This window comes from Lutra lutra, chromosome 15 (assembly GCF_902655055.1).
Source record: "Lutra lutra chromosome 15, mLutLut1.2, whole genome shotgun sequence".
Taxonomy (NCBI): domain Eukaryota; kingdom Metazoa; phylum Chordata; class Mammalia; order Carnivora; family Mustelidae; genus Lutra; species Lutra lutra.
This window is the reverse complement of record NC_062292.1, coordinates 57,887,185-57,909,702: the sequence shown is the minus strand read 5'-3', so window position 1 is coordinate 57,909,702 and position 22,518 is coordinate 57,887,185. Positions and strand designations below refer to the sequence as shown.

General features: G+C 36.2%; 1 protein-coding gene across 1 annotated transcript in view; it reads right to left on the bottom strand.

Moving 5' to 3' along the window:
• Window positions 1-22,518, bottom strand: part of IARS2 (isoleucyl-tRNA synthetase 2, mitochondrial) — a 60,367-nt gene that overhangs the window by 23,507 nt on the left and 14,342 nt on the right. Inside the window, exons 3-12 of the mRNA XM_047703649.1 lie at window positions 21,989-22,148; window positions 20,774-20,922; window positions 20,638-20,687; window positions 20,447-20,556; window positions 20,275-20,365; window positions 19,386-19,501; window positions 15,741-15,910; window positions 12,410-12,500; window positions 10,987-11,138; window positions 8,245-8,405 (exon numbers count right to left, since the gene is read on the bottom strand). Coding sequence (XP_047559605.1) covers window positions 8,245-8,405; window positions 10,987-11,138; window positions 12,410-12,500; window positions 15,741-15,910; window positions 19,386-19,501; window positions 20,275-20,365; window positions 20,447-20,556; window positions 20,638-20,687; window positions 20,774-20,922; window positions 21,989-22,148 — 1,250 coding nt within the window. The remainder of the gene's footprint in view (window positions 1-8,244; window positions 8,406-10,986; window positions 11,139-12,409; window positions 12,501-15,740; window positions 15,911-19,385; window positions 19,502-20,274; window positions 20,366-20,446; window positions 20,557-20,637; window positions 20,688-20,773; window positions 20,923-21,988; window positions 22,149-22,518) is intronic.

The following is a 22,518-nucleotide window of genomic DNA, read 5'->3' as shown; positions in this document are numbered from 1 at the left end:
AGAATTAACTGCAGGCCCGTAAGAGTTGGCGTACATGGAAAGAGTAGTGCTTAAGAAAGCTTTATATTCTTAATCTGGATCTGCTTCTCAGTAATCAGGACTATGCAGGGCAAATCATTTAACCTCTCTGATAATTCATAGATAGAATGTTTATGAAAAAACCACTGTGGGAAGTAAAAATCAAATGGGTATTATGAATCAGGCTCTCAAAATGGAAATTTTTTTTACCCAAGTTTTTACCAAGAAAAAGTGTAATACTAGCAGCATCTATTTTAAAGAAATTAAAAACAACAACAATGTTAAAACGGGCACAAGTCCATATTTCTCGTAGTCATACATTTTCAATGGACTTTAACAGTAAAGATAAACTTTTGTGATAGGAGACCATAAAAACTTTGTGCAATACCCAGTTATATGACAATATTTAGTTATATATTACTATTTTATATAGTTTGCATGGACATTTTAACAGTTAAGAAAACAGGAATATACTGGAAAAGACAATAGGAATAACCTAATGCTATTTTTCTAGAACAATCCCCTCTATACAGATACTAGCAAAGTGCATTTACATGTACACAATTACAGCACATACAATGTTTGTACCAATTTTGAAACACTCAAAGAAAGATTCTAAATATGAGTGTTATTTTGACTTTTTATGCTTACAATGTTATCATTAGACTATAACTTTAGGTAAACACTAAAATAAAACAATAAAAGTTTTAAATGTGCTGGAAATAAATAGATTAAAAAATAAAACAAAAAGCAAATAGTTCAAATTTCATCTTAATTAGGAAATAGGAAGAGATATGAGGATTAGTAATATCAATCAAAATAAAAGCATTCAGGTGTATACCACACATAGTATTTTCCAAAGCACTTTACGAGGATGATCTATGTAGAGTCACAGAAAAAAAATATTTAGTTGCTCCTGACAGGCACACTGTTTGTGCCTTGGGGATCCTTCAGTCAGTCAACAGCCTACAGAAGTAACACAGTTAATGCCAGGCCTTAAAACTGTGTGTCCTAAATCATGGTTCAATTCTCTGTTTACTTCTCCTTTTAGCTTCTCGAACTCATCTATCAAGACAGCCACTGTAATTGTAAATTCACACTCCCGTTCTCTGGGGTTTGCTAACCAAAGGCGAAAAGACTCATTACCCATGCACAGTGGACCCCCGACCCAGAGATGAAGTTAGGGTACCAGTCAGTCTCTGGAGATTACAGTGTTGACAGACAAGTACCGAGTCCATAGACCGGGTTCTACCTGTGAATTGTTAGGTACTGACAGGAATACATCATAGTATTTTTCTGAGCTTCAGTTTCTGTGAACACTGGGAAAAGCTGTCAGAAAGAAGGCTATGTGAAAAATTTTATTCTTAGAAAAGGAAAAGGTCCTATTTTTTACTCAGTAACCTTAAAATTAGAGATGATGCCCATCCATTTTAAAAGACCAAATTCACCTCTAATGAGACCAAGTTCTTTTTTTATATCCCTAAATAGCAGATAATTCAATGAAGTTTTAGAACTCTAACTAAAAATACCAAACAATAAAGAAAGATTCCAATTTTGCAGCTGACAAATTATTAAGGCAACTGCAAAATCCTACCAAGTTCAGTCAACTCTAGAGTCTAACTAAAATTGAAGTTTTGTTATATTTTCCTATAAAGATATTAGTAATTCATTCACATATATGATTTTTAGTGTAAGAAGCATTTTATATACATCTTACAAATATGTTTCTAAAAAAATAAGTTTTTGTTTTAGTGAGGAGGAAAGTCTAATTTTTTCTTTTAGTTTACCTAAGAATACTTATTAAAAATGACATAACCACACAATGTTATCTACACTAATGATTATTTTTTTCATCTTACTTCAAAAAAGCTGTCATAAGTAAAATCACATTTTTTTTTTTTTTTTTATTTAAAGATTTTTATTTATTTATTTGACAGAGAGAGATCACAAGTAGACGGAGAGGCAGGCAGAGAGAGAGAGAGGGAAACAGGCTCACCGCTGAGCAGAGAGCCCGATGCGGGACTCGATCCCAGGACCCTGAGATCATGACCTGAGCCGAAGGCAGCGGCTTAACCCACTGAGCCACCCAGGCGCCCCAAAATCACATATTTTATGTAGTGTAAATGACCCAGTACTTTCCCTCATAACATATGCATGTGAATCTGAACAAAAGAATACTTTTTTCAATGTATCCAAAAGAAATATGAAACACTTCAAAGAGGGGAGGGCAGAAGCTCTGCCTCATTAACAGAGCAAGGCTCATAATATTTAAAGCATGACTTGCTTCCTTACTTTTTATCACGAAATATAAAAATATGATGTACTAAATGTACTTTAATAAGCATTATGTTCTGCAACTCAGTTCTGTTTTGAGATCTCAGAACATTATATTACTTGTATTTTTGAAAAGAGGAAAAGAAGCTAAAGAGAATTCTGGAGTTAGAGGATAAAAACTGAACAAAATTTATGATAAATAGGAATGCAGACTTCAAAGACAGCAGTCTCACAATTCAAACAAATCAAAATTTAAGTGCACAGATCTGGTACCACAAAGTGAGAACTTTTTCTTGACCTGTACTCTGATGGTCTGAATGACCCTAAAAAATTGTGGCAGAGAATTTTAAAAACAAAATTTTCAAAAAAATAAACATATACTGGCGACCTACAAACTTGAGGTAACTATCCTAGATTGTAAAATAAAGATAAATTTAATGTTAGATCAAACAAATCTGAAAGGATAATTTGGAAAAGAAATACAAGCAAATGCTACACAAGTGCTTAAAAGATAGTCATTATAATGATGTAGCAAAAAGCCAAATGTCAGGATGGGCTACATTTATTTGATTTTCATACAGAGGGAACTAGGCAATTATTAGGAGCTAAGCGAGCATTTTAACGGCTGCACATTCATCCTTCCAAACTGACTTAGATTATTTCTTTGCATCATCATGGTCCCTTATAATCAACTGTGTGAGACATCCTTACATATCTATCTTCATACAAAAGACATTAGTCTTCTTGTTTCCTTATGGATAAATATTGTACAAGTGTAACTGTTTATAATGAAATGGAGATTATGCTTTAAAAAGTTTTAAAAACAATTTTAAATAATATTGTCTTAAAAATATGTATTTCTTAGTGATATTGAATATTTTTCAGAAAAAAATAGAAGGAAAAAGTAAAAATTTGACTTTGGAAATTTAAGAACTCTTCCCTTATGTTAATAATATCCTATACTTAACACAAACATATAGTTAACTTATAACCTAAAGGTCAGTCTAAATTACTGCTGATAAAAGTGGGTGGAACCATTTATCACTACATAATCTATATACTTCCATTTTAATGCTGTATTTCATAAACCAATAAATCCATCATAAAACTTTGTACTTTGCACGAGGGCCTTATCTAAACACATTCATTACGTGTCCCTCCTTGGGTTTCAACCAGTGAAAATCCACTAGGTGGTATGAGCACTGTAACACCATCCAATCATTCTAGACTTTGATATCAACGGAGCTAAAGGCTTATTTAGCGTGTTAGCAGAAGTTATGCAGCATTAAGATCACTAAGCAAGGAAGAAACTGTTGCTGTCATTTTACTGTTTCCTGTGTTTTGTCTTTATTAAAGGAAAATATTAAGGATTATAAGACAACTTTCCTTCTGCAAGTTACTGGAATAAGAATGAGGTAAGAGGCTAAATGATTCCAATTTATTTACTAAATTTATATATTCAATTCTAGAATACAATGAAATTTGAAGGGGAATTCTATTTTTAGTTTAATCCTATACTTATGTTTGAAAAGCTTTAGGAAACAATTTTGGAGAAAAATTTTTTAATTTAATGAACACTATAAAAATTTTTCACCAAAAGGTCATTATTCTTAACATGAACAAGAGGTAGTTAAAGCTAGCACTCAGGGGCACCTGAGTGAGGCAGTCGGTTGAATACCTGACTCCTGACTTCAGCTCAGGTCATGATCCCAGGGTCTTGGGATCAAGCCCCGCATCAGGCTCTGCACTCAGCAGGGAGTCTGTTTGCGATTCTTCTCTCTCCCTACTGCCCCCCCTTCCTGAACGCTCTCTCTCTCTCTCTCTCTAAAATGAAAAAATAAATCTCAAAAACAAACAAACAAACAAAAACTAGCACTCAAATTGAACTGGAAATTCCTTGACCACTCCTAGTAAATTTCTCATAATTTCCAGAAATCAGGGGCTAAGTTTCCTAAAAGCATAGATTATTGCATTAATAATGCTGAATGGTATAATCATCTAAAATAAACAACTTCTTTTCCTTTCTAGGTGGCGAATGTTCCTAAATTTTACCTTTTTTAATGCTAAAAAAGTATTTGTCTTTATTAACTAGGAAAAGATTTCTACCTAAATTATAACTGCAGATTCAGAAAAATCAGTAACGCTAAAGTCTGAAATGGAATTATATCCTTAGCAAATACAAATGCAAATATAAAGTGCAGATGAAAACATTAATTCAAATCAAAATTAAACATCAGAGTTTCAAATCTACCAATCTCTAAACCTATTTAGAGCATGAAAAAAATCAAGATTTTCCTTTGTGAAACAAGTACGGTTTTAACTTACAGACTTTCAACCAGAAAAGCAGAAGGAATCTTCTGGTTTGCTTAATGGGGTTATCAAGTGTAACAGCAACTCCATGTGGACTGCGTGCCAATTTCCAGTGGAGATGCTGTTACTTTTGATGGTTACCAACTCACTACAGTAGGAAGATAGATCCAAGAAAGACAGAAAATCATAGTCACTTGATTAACTTGCTTACGGAGGAAAAAAGATAACCTTTCATACTATCTTAAAAAACTGACAAATAATTAAGAATTCATATCCGTCTTCTTAAATCAAGTGTCATGTCACATGAAGGACCGGACAACGGAAGATTAGAGTCATCACTTGGAAACGGTGTGCAGGAAAATGACCTATGAATTGACAGACAATTTGGCTAAGTTTGTCTGTCATTTTTGTAGGCCAATATTCTGTACATCTCTTCTACTTCAGAATCAGAATTCAACGAGCATCATGCAAGCAACACAATGGGAGATGCACAGAAAACAATCTGTAACACAAATGTATGAATATATTGACTATAAATAAAATATAAATAACAGCTGATGAAAATTTGCTTGTGTTTTTCTGACAAAGCTCACATTTATTTCGCCTAACTTAGTGACCACCAGTCGACTCATACCATTTTACTGCCATGATTAAATAATGGTCAAATAAACCAATTTGTTGTTCTTGTTAATATATACTTATGTCCACCTGAATCACTTTGAGGAAATTCCCTAAAAATTCTGTCCTCAAATGGTAAAAAAAGAGAGAGAGAGAGAGAAACAATGACAATGCCTTATAAACATTCCTTAAAAGAAAACTCCACAGTGTGGAATTTTAAACAATACTTGTGTAAATTTATCTAAACTTTAAGGTATTAAGGTATCACTGGTTCACATCAGACCATGCTCTCAATTATAAGAACAATTGAATTACAATTACAAGAACAATGTGAGCAATGGTATTTAGGACAAAGAGCCTTAGCTCTCCAAACTGAAGTAGTAATATTGAAGTAATAATACTGAAGTAGCCTTACAATGACTTCCTGGCCTCTAACCTCCAGTTACTTTTTCTAAAATATACTCTCACTCCTCATGCCTATTTAAAACTTTAAACTACTTAACCCAGTATTCAAGACTCACTACAATTTGCCCCAACCAATCTTACTTGGTGTGTATCTTTCTAAAACCCTCTTCCCAACACCCCACAGTACTTTTATGGTTCCTATTTAGGTGCCATGCTTTCCTCCTCCACGCCCTCAGCTCCTGCTGATCCCTCTACTTGCAAAATACTTTGGCCTGTTTCCTACCTAATCATTAAGCCCCACTCAATGCTGTATCCTCTGTGGATAAAGCAAATGAGCTGTTTCATGGCTCGGTGTTTGCCCAAGGCAATGCCTTCAGATCTTCCCTGAGCCATGTTGCCATAAGGTGTCAGATCACCCATGAAGCAATGATAAAATGTGTATTTATTTACTTATTTGTTTATATTTTTAAAAGATTTTATTTATTTGACAGAGAGAGACACACAGTGAGAGAGGGAACACAACAGGGGGAGTTGGAGAGGGAGAAGCAGGCTTCCTGCTGAGCAGGGAGCCCGATGTAGGGCTCTACTCCTGGACCCTGGGATCATGACCCAAGCCAAAAGCAGACACTTAACAACTGAGACACCCAGGTGCCCTAAAATGTATATTCAAATTGTAAAGGAACTGGAGCTGCTGGGTGGCTCAGAAGGTTAAGGGTCCAACTCTTGATTTCAGCTCAGGTTGTGATCTCAGGGTCATGGAACTGGGCCCCACACCAGGCACTACGGTGAGTGGGGAGACTGCTTGAGATTTTCTCTTTCCCTCTCCCTCTGCTTCTCCCCTCTCCCACTCATATGCATACACACACACACACACACTCTCTCTCTCTCAAATAAATAATCTTTAAAAATAAACAGTAAATTGGAAAGCAACTTTCAACAAAAAACACTAAGAACTACCTAATATGTGGCTAAAGATGATTTTTTTAAAGATTTTATTTATTTATTTGACAGACAGAGATCACAAGTAGGCAGAGAGGCAGGTAGAGAGAGAGGAAGGGAAGCAGGCTCCCTGCTGAGCAGAGAGCCCAATGTGGGGCTCGATCCCAGGACCCTGGGATCATGACCTGAGCCTAAGGCAGAGGCTTAACCCACTGAGACACCCAGGCACCCCTAGATGATTAAAACAAAACAAAAAAACCCCAACCCACTTTAATCAACATTTTAAAAAACCCTAAAATACATGCAACAATTTAAAAAAAAAACCCTAAAGAAACACTGATAATGCTGCAACAAAAAGTAGAACATTTTTGCAAAAATTCTGGTGAACCCCAAAGTAGGGGCAGCATTCATTTCTACATCTACAGTCTCTTGAACTCCCCAGTCCTTACTTTCTGGCCTCTATGCCCTCACTGGATCCTCAAGTGATTAAAGGTAAAAATATTTATCAAAATGGGCTCAAACTTTTTACTCATGTTAAAACATGATTTAGCAAAAATTCCATTTACCAAATTAAAACAAAATTACTCAAAGAAAATGAAAACTTAGGATGTATTCCTAAAAGGAATGATTAATATTCCCCTTTCCATATCTGTTAGTAACAGCAAGACCAAAAACCTCCCTAGTTTACTAGAAGATAAACTAGCCAGTCTACAATCTCACGATGATCTCAAAGCAGGGACCATGTTGATCTTGTTCACTGCCTCAAGAAGGGTCTGGCGTCTGCATCAGGAAACAATCTTCTTTCTACCATATAAGCTTTTCTACCCTGAACTGTTGACTATGCCCATGTATTATCTTTTCAAAAGAAAAAAAGAAAGAAAAGAGAAGAAATCGTTGCGAAGTTAAGCACCACTAGAATAAATATAATTTTGTGCATTAAAGAAACATTATAGTTTCTTTAATTTTGAAGATCTATAATTACATAATGCCATTTCTATTAAGAGACAGTAGCTTATGGGCAACTGGGGGACTTAGTCGGTTAAGTGTCTGCTTTTAGCTCAGGTCATGATCCCAGGGTCCAGGGATGCAAGTCCCATGTTGGGCCCCCTGCTCAGTGGGGACCTGCTTCTCCCTCTCTGCTGCTCCCTGTGTTTGCGCTCTATCTCTCTCTTAAATAAATAAACAAAATTTTAAGAAAGAAGAAAGAAGGAAAGAAAGAAAGAAAGGAAGGAAGGAAGGAAGGAAGGAAGGAAGGAAGGAAGGAAGAAAGAAAAGAAGGAAGGAATAAAGGAGAGGAAGGAAGGGAGGGACAGGGAGTAGCCCAAAGTAAGAGAGAGACTCTATGTCCTAAAGAAAAACTGCATACCGGGATGCCCTCCTGAACGCTGTCCATCTTTGGATTCCTGACACCTGATTCTAGCACAATACTATAGGCACACAGAAACAATGAATTCCATGGAAAAAGTATCAGAGGCTCTGCTTCTAAGTATCCATATTGGAAAAGTATAGTTGTTAAAATGTCAACCACCTGGAAGCGTCTTCTTCAAATTATATTTTACTCCCGTCAACAAGACTGAGTATGTGATTTAACATGTATCAATTCTCAACAGTCCATTTTTCTACTTTTGAAGAAAACATAGCTCACTTTAAAATGCTAAAAATATGTAGAAAGAAGTCTACCTGTTGATCAAGAATTCATCTTTTGTCTTGTGATGAAACACAGGGATTGGAACACCCCAAACTCTTTGCCTTGATATACACCAATATGGCCGTCTGTCCATCGTTTCAACCATGGCATTCAGTGCTGATCCAGGAATAAATTTCACTTTTTTTAACAATTCCTGCAATTGATTCACAAATCAAATCCAGTGAGAGTAAGCAGATCAAATTTTCCAGAATTGCCATGATTTATCCTAATGGTTCTTTATTTTGGATGTTTATTCACATGTCTCCCTCCCCATGTCCAAAAAGCTAAACTAAAAAACTACAGATTTTAGACCAAATGAAACAAAGTTTAAACAGGGCCACAAAGGATCTAATAAATAACATCTAGAGCAGACTTCACCACGAGAGGATGTGACAAGAAACCATATACTAACTTCCAAGCACCCTAGATCAAAATTGGCAATAAGAAGGCTAGCAGAAGCATTAAACTCATTAAACTGTAGTTAAAATCCATTCAAGCTTGATTTCAATGATAATTTTTAAGTACTTAAAGAATAAGCTACTGTTTTAGGTTAATAAACAAGGATTACAATAGAATCTAATTTCATATAGTATGGTTTACAACACAGAAAACACTCTCAAAATCAGTTACTTCCTATTTACTTACTCTCTCTCAAGAACTCCTCCTACCTCCAGCCCCACAAAAAGTTGTTTTTTATTTCATTTGCCAATTACCAAAAGATGAATTGTATAGGAAAATGTCCAGTATTAACTCTCCAGAAAGGCCAAAATACATTAACTTCATTTTTGAGAATCTCTCTATCCACTAATTAAAGCATTTTTCTATTTCCAGAGTGATTTAAACATTTTCCTCACTTAACCTCAACTACAAGAAATCCTCCCCATGGGGGCGCCTTGGTGGCAAAGTTGGTTAAAAGCTGGACTGTTGGTTTCTGGTTTCGGCTCCAATCATGATCTGTCTTGAGATCAAGGCCCCAGTCCGGCTCTGCACTCAAAGGGGAGTCTGCACAAAACTTTCTCTCCCTCTGCGCCTCCCCACTGCTCACTCCCTCTCTGCCCACCTCCCATCCCTCTCTCTCAAATAAATAAATAAATCTTAAACAAAACAAAACAAAATCCTCCCCAAAAACCCTTTGTAGCACCACCTACTGGCAGAATGGCAACATCTGCAATTCATTTTGATTCAGACTTGCTTTAGGGGGCACCTGGGTGGCTCAGTGGGTTAAAGCCTCTGCCTTCAGCTCAGGTCATGATCCCAGGGTCCTGGGATGGAGCCCCACATTGGGCTCTCTGCTCAGTGGGGAGCCTGCTTCCCCCTCTTTCTCTGCCTGACTCTCTGCCTACTTGTGATCTCTGTCTGTCAAGTAAATAAATAAAATCTTAAAAAAAGTCCTTACATCTCAGATACACATGCTGAAATATTTATGGAAGACATAAGGCCTGAAATTTGCTTCAAAATAATCCAGTGGGTAAGGAGTAAAAGGTAAAGGGTGGTAGGAGGAGCAAAGATAAAAATAAAATTGGCTTAAAGTTGATTAATGTTGAATTTGGGTAGTAGAAACATGGAATACCTTATTTGATTTCCACAAAGAGGAACTGAAAATTGTCTCTAAAGGGCAATTTTAAAAAACCACCAACAACAAATCCTCGGCTCCAGCTGACTGCATCAGACTTATATGTTCCTCAATTAAAAAAAAATCTGTGCAGAGCTAGAGGTTATTAATCTTAACATCTACAACTAAGGAAAACAAGCTTCACAGGATGCAAAAAAACAAACAAAAATCAGTCCATATCACAGTTGCCCACTCTACACAAATACTGAAAATGTACATTGCTCGCACAGCTTCAAAGTGCCAGGCCAACAAATAAACCAATTCACTGCGGTTCTACATTAAGATGAAAGATGAAGGGGCGCCTGGGTGGCTCAGCGGGTTAAAGCCTCTGCCTTCGGCTCAGGTCATGATCCCAGGGTCCTGGGATCGAGCCCCACATCGGGCTCTCTGTGAAGCAGGGAGCCTGCTTCCCTTCCTCTCTCTCTGCCTGCCTCTCTGTCTACTTGTGATCTCTGTCTGTCAAATAAATAAAATAAAATCTTAAAAAAAAAAAAAAAGATGAAAAGTATCTTCATTATCAGCCTGATTAACAAATAGATATTTGAGCTCTTTCATTCAATAGAATTGTTTACAACACACACACATATATTTATAGTGAATGAAAGAGCTCAAATACATATTAATATTTAGAATACCCATTGTAAAGTACTTGTTAATTCAAAGCAACAATTTTTCAAATGGATTGCAATTTCAAACTTATGGAAGCACAGGGTTTCTATTTAGAGAGTTTTACCGAATGTTTACTATATGCCAGACACTGTCCTGGAGTTTTATTCACTTACCCCACGAGGTAGGCATTATTATCCACTCCATACAGATGAGGATACTGAGGCTATAAGAGGTTAAACGAACTCTTAAACTCAGTTCTGTCCTAATTCTATACTCCTCTCACTATACAGGGCAGGAAATTTAAACAAGTCCCTTAACCCCTTTACGTCACACATGTATGATGAAGGAACAGAAATCCAAGATCCTTCTAAAACTATAATTTAATGAAACCAAATCACCAAATCATAATAGTGGCAATCCCTCCCTTTCCCCAAACCCTACCTCAACCTCACATGCAACTTTTGAACACTGAAGGAATAAGAACCCAACACTCGCAACAGGATGTCTCTTATACCTTGGCTGTGGCCTTGATATCCGTGATATTTACAAACCACTGCTTGCTGGCACGAATAACCACTGGTTTCTTAGTCCTCCAGTCATAGGGATAGCTGTGTACCAATTTCTCCTCTTTCAACAAATGCTTTGAAGCCTGAAGCATCTTTATAACTTGAAAAAAAATCAGCAACAATTTACATTAGACATAATTAAAAAGGACTACGAAAATTCTCCTAATTCCCAGGAGTACTAAACCTGGACCAGTAAGTGCCAGTCAGTAAGAGTAGCCACTTACAGCTAACAAGGATAATCTAGGAATCTCCTGGCAAAAAAAGAAGAGACTATAAAACCTTACTGAGACTCAAAATTAAGCCATTTCTGTGCTTTTCACTGCAAAGGAAAGATAAATAGGATAATATCTAAAATTCCACATTTGAAATTCATAGTTATAGTCTTTCATACCATGAATCTTAAAATGGTCTCCAAAAAACCCAGAAGAAACCAGCTATAGTGGACTGAATTTTATCCTCCCAATAGATGTCTTAACCCCTAGCACTCGTGAATGTGACCATATTGGAAACAGGGTCTGTGCAGATGTAATCAAATTAAGGTGAGGTCATACTGGTTTAGAGTGGGCCCTAAATTCAATGACTAGTGGCCTAATAAGAAAGGAGGATACACAGAGACACACAAGAGCAAAGGACATGTGACAATGGGGGCAAAAATTAGAGTGATACAGCTATAAAGCAAGGAATGCCAAGGATTACCAGAAGCCACCAGAAGCTAGGAAGAGACAAGGAAGTATTCTTCTACTGAACATTCAGAGGGAGCATGGCCCTGGCAAAACACTGATTTCAGACTTCTAGCTTCTAGAACCATGAGAGTAAATTTCTGTTGTTTCAAGCTATTAAATATATAGTAATTTGTAACAGTAGTCCTAGGCAAGTAATATACCATGTTTAATTAGCCTTAGTCTTAGTGTGGGCAAAGAAAAGTCTTCACGGTACCTGGTCCTTGGATCCATAATTATAAAAAGTCAGAAAGCCAAGACAAGGCTGGAGGACCCCTACGATCGTAACACATAAACAATGCTAACACGGGTTTAGTGATTTACAAGGATTACAAAACAGTAGTGTCTGATACACAGTCAACATCTAGCCTCAAGCTTGATTTTATCCTTCCACAAAACTAACACTGCTGTATCCCTAAAATAATATCTCTCTGTGTTGACTGTCCTGTTTTGCTTAACCACATAGAGCAACTTCAAAGCAAAAGATGACAAAGTCCCCACCTCCGTTTTAAACCATGTGGCAAAATAAAATAAAACCTTATAGATTTTTGTTTCTAATGAAAGCGTACGATGGAAGAACAGCCAGCAAAGGCTGCTGCTGGCTCCTTTTCAGAAAATACGTATTTATGATAACAACATACATGACACTCACCCACATCTGTTCCCTCTTCAAGGACAGCCTTGTTTTGAAGTTCAGGGCCTGCAACATCTGTGAAAACTCCATCTTCATCCACTAAACAATCCTACAAAGGGTTATTTTCAACAATTAAAGTACCAAAATTTTTATCTTATGACAATCCCCAGCAAAACAATATATATAAAACATCTCAGTATTGTCTTTCACTACATTGAAAATCTGGGTACTTCTTGTGCAGTTAATAAAAAAATCTGTGGATTTATACATTTATATCACAAAAGGCAAAAGGTCTTATTAAAACATATACCACAAGTTTATTTATTTTATTTTTTAATATTTTTAAGATTTTATTTGTCGAGAGAGAGAGAAAGAACAAGCACAGGGAGTGGCAGGCAGAGGAAGAGCAGGCTCCCCACTGAGCGAGGAGCCTGATGCAGGACTTGCTTCCAGGACCTTGGGATCATGACCTGAGCCAAAGGCAGAGGCTTAATCCACTGAGCCACCCAGTCATTCCATACCACAAGTTTAATAAAAAAAATAAAACCCTCGGGGCGCCTGGGTGGCTCAGTGGGTTAAAGCCTCTGCTTTCGGCTCGGGTCGTGGTCCCGGGGTCCTGGGATCGAGCCCCACATCGGGCTCTCTGCTCAGCAAGGAGCCTGCTTCCTCCTCTCTCTCTGCCTGCCTCTCTGCCTACTTGTGTCTGTCAAATAAATAAATAAAATCTTTTAAAAAAAATAAAAAAAATAAAACCCTCAATAAAATATTAGCAAACTGAACCTAACAATACATTAAAAAAATTAGAAACCACAATCACTTGACATTTAGTCCCTGATGTAAGTGTGGCTCAATATTTACAAAACAATCATTGTGATATGCCATATCAAAAAGAGAAAGGATAAAAAAATGTTCATTTCAACAGATGCAGATAAAGTATTTGACAAAGTACAACATCCATTCATGATGGAAAAACAAAAGAAAAAAAACCCAACTCCCTGCAAAGTAGGTTTAGAGGGAATATATCTCAATAAAGTCCTTATAAGAAAAACCCAGAGCCAACATCATACTCAACAGGGAACAACTGAGAACTTTTCCCCTAAGGTCAGGACAAGATAAGGATGTCCACTCTCACCACTTTTATCCAAAGTCCTATTCTCATCAATTAGACAACATAAAGAAATAAAAAGCATCCAATGTGGTAAGAAGTAGAATTCTCATTATTTGCAGATGACATGATATTATATATTTAAAAAAAAAAAAACAAACCCTTAAAGACTCCACCAACAAACTACTGGAACTGATAAATGAATTCAGTAAAGCCACAGGACACACAGTCAATGTACAAAAATCTGCTGCATGCCTATACACTAAAAATGACGCAGCAGAAAGTGAAATTAAGAAAAAAATCCCATTTACAATTATACCCAAAACAATAAACTATCTAGGAATAAACTTAACCAAAGAAGTGAAAGACCTGTACTCTGAAAACTATAAAACACTGATGAAAGAAATTCAATATGACATAAAGAAATGGAAAGACATTCTATGCTCATGGGTTGGAAGAACAAATATTGTTAAAATGTCTATATTATGCAAAGCAATCTACAGATTTAATGCAATCTCTATCAAAATATCAACAGCATCTTTCACAGAATTAGAATAAACAATATTAAAATTTGTATGGAACCATAAAAGACCTCAAACAGCCAAAGCAATCTTGGAAAAGAAAAACAAGACCTAAATGTAAGACCTGAAACCATACTGAATACTCTTTGAGGAGAGCATAGGCAATAATGTCTCTGACGTTGGCCATAGCAACATTTTTCTAGATATGTCTCCCAAAATGAAAGCAAGAACAAACTACGGGGACTATATTAAAATAAGTTTCCGCATATCAAAGGAAACAATCAACAAGACTAAAGGGCAAACTACGGAATGGGTGCAAAGGATATATCTCATAGAGGTTTAGTATCTAAAATATATAAAGAACTTACAAAACTCACAACACACGAATTCAAAGGGATAAATGCACCCCATGTTTACTGCAGCATTATTTACATAGCCAAACTATGGAAGCAGCCCAAATGCCCATCAATCGATGAATGGATAAAGAAGATACAGTGTATACACACACACACACACACACACACACACACACACACACACACCACAGGAATATTATTCAGCCATAATAAAGAATGCAATCTTGTCATTTGCAACAACATGGATGGAGCTGGAGAATGCCAGGTTCAATGAAGTCAGTCAGTCAGAGAAAGACAAATACCATATGATCTCACTCATGTGTTTTTGTATTTTGGGGGGTAAATACACAGTAGTGTAATGGTAAATACCAGATTATAAGGTAGATCTATTTTTAACGTTTTGAATACACTTATCGTGAGGAAAAATAAAATAAATTTTGAAAGAGTAAAATATACTAAAAATATCTTTAACTCAGTCTTTATTAATTTCCAGATCTATGGCAATGTACATACATCATGCTGACTTTGGGATGCATCCTTAATTAAATGGGAAAATTTCATAATTGGCATGTATAACATAAATTTAGAAATGTCTATTTAGGGGTGACTGGGTGGCTCAGCCGGTTAAGTGTTTGCCTTCAGCTCAGGTCATGATCTCAGGGTCCTGGGATGGAGCCCCGCATTGGGCTCTCTGCTCAGCAGGGAGCCTGCTTCTCCCTCTCCCTGCTGCTCTGCCTACTGGTGATCTCAATCTCTCTGTCAAATAATAAAAAATCTTAAAAAAAAAAAAAGTCTGTTTACTTTAAAAAATAAAAACCAAGGTGGCTGGGTGGCTCAGTGGGTTAAGCCTCTGCCTTAGGCTCAGGTCATGATCCCAGGGTCCTGGGATCGAGCCCCACATCCGGCTCTCTGCTCAGCAGGGGGCCTGCTTCCCTTCCTTTCTCTCTGCCTGCCTCTCTGCCTACTTGTGATCTCTGTCAAATAAATAAATAAAATCTTAAAAAAAAAATCAATAAAATAAAAAAATAAAAACCAAACGGTTCTTTTCAACTAGTAAAACCTATTTGCCATTTTTTAGGAACTAAAAGTAATTTGTCTATATGAATTAGTATTTTGAAAGAAAAAAACTGTCCCTGCTTAATATGTATTTTTCAATTCTAACTTTGTGCTGACTTTGTGTTAGGAAAATCTTTCTCAACTAGTATGAATTAATGAGGCATTAGAGGACTGAACAAACCTAAGCACTTCACAACTTAATTGTAACAAAAATGATGGCTTATCACCAAGAAATAAAGATGCTAGTTAGGACTCACCACCTTAGTTCTACAAAAGCAGTATTTAAAAAGGAAAAAAAGAGGCAAAAGTACCGTGGGCAGGTTGTGCTGAGAAGCCACACTGTAATCTTCCATACCATGAGCTGGGGCTGTGTGAACCAACCCTGTTCCTTTTGTCATGGTCACATGATTTGCAGGTAAAAGAGGAGAGTCTTTATCGGGAATTAAAGGATGAGCACAAGTACCAGTTTCCAAATCTACACCTGTGGGGAAAGAAAAGCATAATTAAGACTTACTTTACATGACAACCTGCTCCCTCTTCAACAGGAGCAACAGAACAGGAAGTGAAAGGTGCAGGATCTGGAAGGAGACTGGGCTCAAGCCTCTATACTTCCCCTTTTACTTGTACTGGGACCTTTAGGAATCTGTAATACATGGATAATTACAATTCCTCCCTCAGAGGCTTGCCATGAGGATAAATTGAGGTAAAGCATTTTACTTATGTTGGGCCCTTGGCACAATACCTGCCACACAGTAAAATGATTTAAAATATTAGCAACTGTTGTAACAGATCACTCCAATGGGCCCAAGAAGACTTCTCTAATTTTCTCTTAATTATATATGGCTTTTGGAACATAAGGACAAAGAAGTTGTAGATCAAGAGATCAATGACCAGTAGGTTCTAACACTACCTCTGTGGGACCTCTTTGTTGTTGTTTTTCATGTTACCCTAAAAAGGTAAGAGATAATAAATAATACCTAACAGTCACTAGGTACCCGGGGTATACTGGACTCAACATAAATTCTTACTTCATCTTCATAATACCACAAAACACCTAAGATTATCTGCATTTACAAATCAGAAAACAAGAAAATGTAGGCAATTTGCCTGAGGTTACATGGCTAATAAATGACTAAAATCAACTTCCAGGGCAAGTATGACTCGAATGTTCCATCTAACTCCAGCGCCTCTAATCATGTATCATACCCATCATCCATCAGTTTTTCTACACCATTAGTAATGTTTCTCACCTTTACTACTTCTAGACTTGGGTTCTATAAATTTCTTTCACATAATGTAAAAATAACATAAATAAATAAGTCTCCAAACTTCAAAAAGATTACCTGGCTCTACCTATACATTTACTAACATGTACTAAGTAAGTGTGTTATCATATCTACTCTTCTTCAATAATTAAAGAAATGCCAATGGCCCCTTTACTCCTAAGATCTTCCCCACAAATCATCCTTCATTCTCCCAAACTAAATAATATTAACTTAAAAAAAAAATCTGTCCTCATAGAGGAATGTCTCCACTTTCATAATCCTCTTTTCCAGCTGTAGAGCAATAAAAAGTAACCCATTCAATAGCACTAGAACAACAAAAATCTTGTAACTTTGACATTTCATAGATAACTCTGTTGCTGATTTCATTTTGGTTAAAATAGCACAGTGAGTAAAAGGCTTAAGAAAAACTAACAATCCCTTATAATTGATAACAGGTAACTCCCTTTTCTGAAAAAAATCACAAGCTCTTCTCACTGGTTGACTTAGATGACTTGGCACTTTATTTCTTCTATTTCAAATACCTGAGTTATTAGGAAAAAACTTGAATACTTCAGGATGCATTTTTTCCAAGATAATTCATAATGCTGTTAAAGAAGAAAACTGTCAACACTGATTTTTAGAGAAATCTACTGTTTAGTTTTCACTGATTACTTTCTCTAAATTAGATTCATAAGCAAGGCCAATCCCCATGACCGTACGTTGTACTTTTCATGGATTTTTAGTATGGAAATTAAAGGGTCAGGATGAAGTAAATTTCATGTATTAACTGTCATTTATCCCCATACTTAGTGTATCTACTACTTAATACTCTCCCTCACCTCCCAACAAAGATCTCTTAATGATAGGGACGCCTGGGTGGCTCAGTTGGTTAAGCATCTATCTGCCTTCAGCTCAGGTCATGATCCCAGGGTCCTAGGATTGAGTCCCACATCGGGCTCCTTGCTCAGAAGCGAGCCTGCTTCTCCCTCCCCTGCTGCTCCCCTCTGCTTGCACACTCTCTCTGACAAATGAATAAATAAAATCTTAAAAAAAAAAAAAAGATCTGAGTGATCAATAAAAAACAATTTGTATCTTTCTAAAAAGACAAATCTATTCTACACAAATTATTCCACGTCAGCTGTTCAAAATTCCTACTACTTAATAAGTAATAAGCTAACTGTCATCAATTTATTTTGCTACAGATGAGAAGTGTATCTACTCCTCTGAAATGCAGTGGCTCAAAATGGCAACCTAATGATTCTCTGACAGTAATAATCTGAAACAATTACCCAATCCAGAAAGGTGATCTAAAATTTTACCTGAGCACTCTCCAAAACCTTGTGAGAATGCCATTCAGCGTCTACAACAACATCTAACTTGTCAATGAAGTCTATAACACCTTCTGCACTTGAAAAAGGGGTAGGAGGGGATTTGGAATAAAGAATATGCCAAATCCAATAACCTACTTATTGTACCAATAAGGACCAAATAGTATTAAATATCAAATATTTTGTAGCTTCTTTCCTGTTTTTGACATAAAACCCTTTTTATATTTGTTAAGATTACTTAACCTTCTAACTGGCTTGTATCTGAAATGATATATTTAGAGGGCTTCTCAATTTAGCTAGACAATCCTTCCATTTTGGGGTATCTCTACTCATTCTACTCATGTGGTTTTTTAAAATGTATTTATTTATTTTAGAGAAAGAGAGAGAGCACAAGGAGAAAGAGGAGAGGCAGAAGAAGAGAGAATCTCAAGCAGACTCTGAGCTGAATGTGGAGCTTGACACAGGGCTCAATCTCACACCCCTGAGATCAAGACACGAGCCAAAACCAAGAGTTGGACACTTAACCAAGTGAGCCACCCAGGTGCCCTGTGATTTTTTTTTTTTTTTTTTAAGTAAGAAACTCAAGAAACTCAAAGATGTATGATCCCTAAAGATCAAAGGTGATTTTAAATTCTCCTAGATTTTAATAATTATATTTCAAAACCAGTCAATACTTTAGAAGTCCCAAATTACAGACTAAGGATTTTTTTTTTTTTTAAGATCTTATTTATTTATTTGGCAGAGACAGAGATCACAAGTAGGCAGAGAAGCAGGCAGAGAGAGAGAAGGGGGGTAAGCAGGCTCCTCACTGAGCAGAGAGCCCGATGCAGGGCTCGATCCCAGGACCCTGAGATCATGACCTGAACCGAAGGCAGAGGCTTAACCCCTGAGCCACCCAGGTGCCCCCAGACTAAGGATTCTTCTGATAGAAGTGTATCTTTAGAATAATTCTCAGAATTTACTAAGTTTCCTCATTAAAATCATATACCAAAAAAATATATTTATTTCCTTCCTTGTACTTTTGATTGAATCAGATAAAGGTTAATTTTTAGTGATTTAATTTTGAATAAAATTTTAAAAGGATATTTGTACATTCTACATTGTTCAAACGGCATTTACCTAATTTTAATTGGATATTTGCCAGAAATACTGTTGTGCTTCTGTCAGTGTTCATATTTTCTGAACTCCTATCATGTTTAATGTATATATTTTCCTTTACTGTAATCAATGTAAAATATATTCTAGAAAGGTAGAGGCCAATCAATGTTTTGATTCACAATGCAAAATATTCAGCAAAGTAGTAAACTCAAATCAAATGGATATACTGATAATTGTGATGGTCAGAATATCTATACACCTTTACCTGAAAATGTTGAAACAACCTCAAATGTTGTTTCCAAAGCAGAAGCAACAGGTGTTACTTTATCTGCAGCAAGTATGTACAGATCTCCAGATTTGGAACATTTCACAACAGCATACCTAAAATAAAATTTTAAGAGAAAATTACTAATAATGAAAAAAGAAAGGCCATAGATAATATTTTTAAATGTTTTACATCATTTTGGAAAAACAAATTTCATGATCAAAAAAAGCACTACTTTCAAAGAACTTCATCTGTTACATTTGTTTCATTTTTCTTTTCTTTTCTTTTAAAGATTTTTATTTGAGAGAGTGAGCAAGACAGCACAAGCCTGGATAGGGCGGGGGTGGAGAGGCAGAGAGAGAAACAGACTCTCCACTGAGCAGGGAAACCAATGTGGGGCTCGATCTTAGGACTCTGGGATCGTGACCTGAACTGAAGGCAGATGCTTAACTGACTGAGCCACCAGTCGCCCCATATTTGTTTCGCTTTTCAAAAAAGCTGGAAATGATGTCTTCAATGGAATCATTTTTTTTTTTTTAAGATTTTATTTATTCATTTGACAGAGAAAGAGAGATCACAAGTAGGCAGAGAGGCAGGCAGAGAGAGGGGAGGAAGCAGGCTCCCTGCTGAGCAGAGAGCCCGATGTGGGCTCGAGCCCAGGACCCTGAGATCATGACCTGGGCCGAAGGCAGAGGCTTTAACCCACTGAGCCACCCAGGCGCCCCTTCAATGGAATCATTTAAAGCTTAATAAAATCTATGAACATCACAACTAAATTATAACTCACTAAATTTTAAGAGAAGGATGAGATGAAATAAATCCAAAATAATGCTAATGATGGAATCAATCTTATTTGTGGATAAAACAAAAAATAGAGTGATATACTTACTTTGCATCTGGCATATAACAAACAGCTTGATTAGCTGGAATTGTCCAAGGCTGGGTGGTCCAGATTAAAAAACTAACAGGAGATGAACCATCTGTGAAAATAAAATTGCAAATATGCTAGCAAATGTTACAATTCTGTAACTTTAGCAAACACAAGCAACAATAAATCTTACCTATGAGAGACACCAACTGGGGAGAAGGTTTCAGGAGAGGGAATTTTACATATATTGCACGACTGACATGCTCAGGATTATACTCAAGTTCTGCTTCAGCTAATGCAGTCCTAAGATTTAAGAATATTAGACATAAATATTTGAGGGACTCACAAAAGTCTCCACTTTAACTACTAAAAACACATACATACCTTGATGAGGGAGACCAAAACACAGGTTTATAAGATCGATAAATCAAGCCCTATAAAAGACAAATATATTATATGAAAGCTGGAATTTTATAACACATAATTTAACATACTCAAAGGAAAAAGAATACTTCATTACCTTCTCATACATTTGGTAGAAAACTCTCAACTGTTTGGCCTCATATTTTCTATCAAATGTATAGTAGCAATTATTCCAATCTGCCATTATTCCCCAACGAATAAATGCTGATCTCTGTTTCTCAATTGCTGCTTCAGCAAATGATCTAGCTAAAAAAAAAAAAAAATTAAGAGAGAAAAGTATTTGAAAACCAATAAATTCAAACTCTTAAACATGGTTTAGTTTAGTATGTAGGTCTCTAAATGGAGGTATTGTACACAGTGTGCATACCATAAAATGTATTTTTTTTTTAAGATTTTATTTATTTATTTGACAGACAGAGATCACAAGTAGGCAGAGAGGCAGGCAGAGAGAGAAGGGGAAGCAGGCTCCCTGCCAAGCAGAGAGCCCAATGCGGGGCTCGATCCCAGGACCCTGGGATCATGACCTGAGCCAAAGACAGAGGCTTTAACCCACTGAGCCACCCAGGCACCCCCATAAAATGTATTTAATAGGAAAATTATTTTGAAAGTTAAAGGTGTTCAGAAGATAAGTAAAATTCTAAAATTAATTAGAATTTTAAAAATACTTTCCAGACTTTATATAACGACCTTACATTTAGAAAAAAATAAACTAGAAAAATTATTCTCATACTTCTTAATTTAAGATAAGAGAATGATTCTTATTTCATTACACACAAAAAAAGTAGTCAGTACATCTAGCTTAAGCCAATACTAAGACATTCTACAGTGAAGTAAAAAATCTTCACAATAACATCTAAGTATATAATAGTTTTAGAACACAAAATTCCTCCCTGACCCAATCTACTGAAGGATCAAATAAGATTAATTTTAAAAATATATATATGTATTTTAGAATTGACTTTTCGTCTAGCACTCAAAATAGGACAACGAGTTCCAGCCAGGAAAGTAAGTGAAAACACTGAGCACAATAATAATTTCACAAATATGAAGATCAAGGAACTGAAAAATGGACTTGGAAATATTCCCAATATTTCCTTCAGTCTCTGAACATAAGTTCTCACAAAAAAAGTCAATTAAACAGGATTTGAATTTGCTATGATAAAACCTGGTTTCTAATAAATCCCATTATAGCCAAAAAAACAAAAACAAAAAAACAACAGAAACTCTCTTTGATTTAGCCGTGGCTTTTCCAAGGAACCAGCATTTAAGAATAATCATTTCAAAACAGAAACAGATATTATTTACTATTTACCTTTCTCTCTAATTTCCACAGCTGAAAGATTCTGAGCTTTTCCACCAAGTTCTGATAATACTTTTATTTCGATGGGTAACCCATGACAATCCCAGCCTGGAACATAATGTATTTTGGAACCTCTCATCATATGGTATCGATTGGCTATATCCTTCAAAATCTGCAAAGATAAGATGATAATCATCATTCATACATAAAGCATGTGACCTAGTTATATTCCTTTTTAAAAAATGTTTTATTTAAATTCAATTTAGTTAACATATAGTGTGTTATTAGTTTCAGGGGTAGAATTTAGTGATTCATCAGTTGCATATAACACCAGTGCTCATTACATCATGTGCCCTCCTTAATGCCCATCACCCAGTTACTCCATTCCCCACCCACCTCCCCTCCAGCAACCCTCAGCTTGTTTCTTATAATTAAGAGTCTCTTATGGTTTGCCTTAGTTATATTCCTTTATATCATAGTAAAACACTGAGAAAGCCCAATTTTAAAAGGATTTCTATAAACAAAACAACCTATTAAGTTCT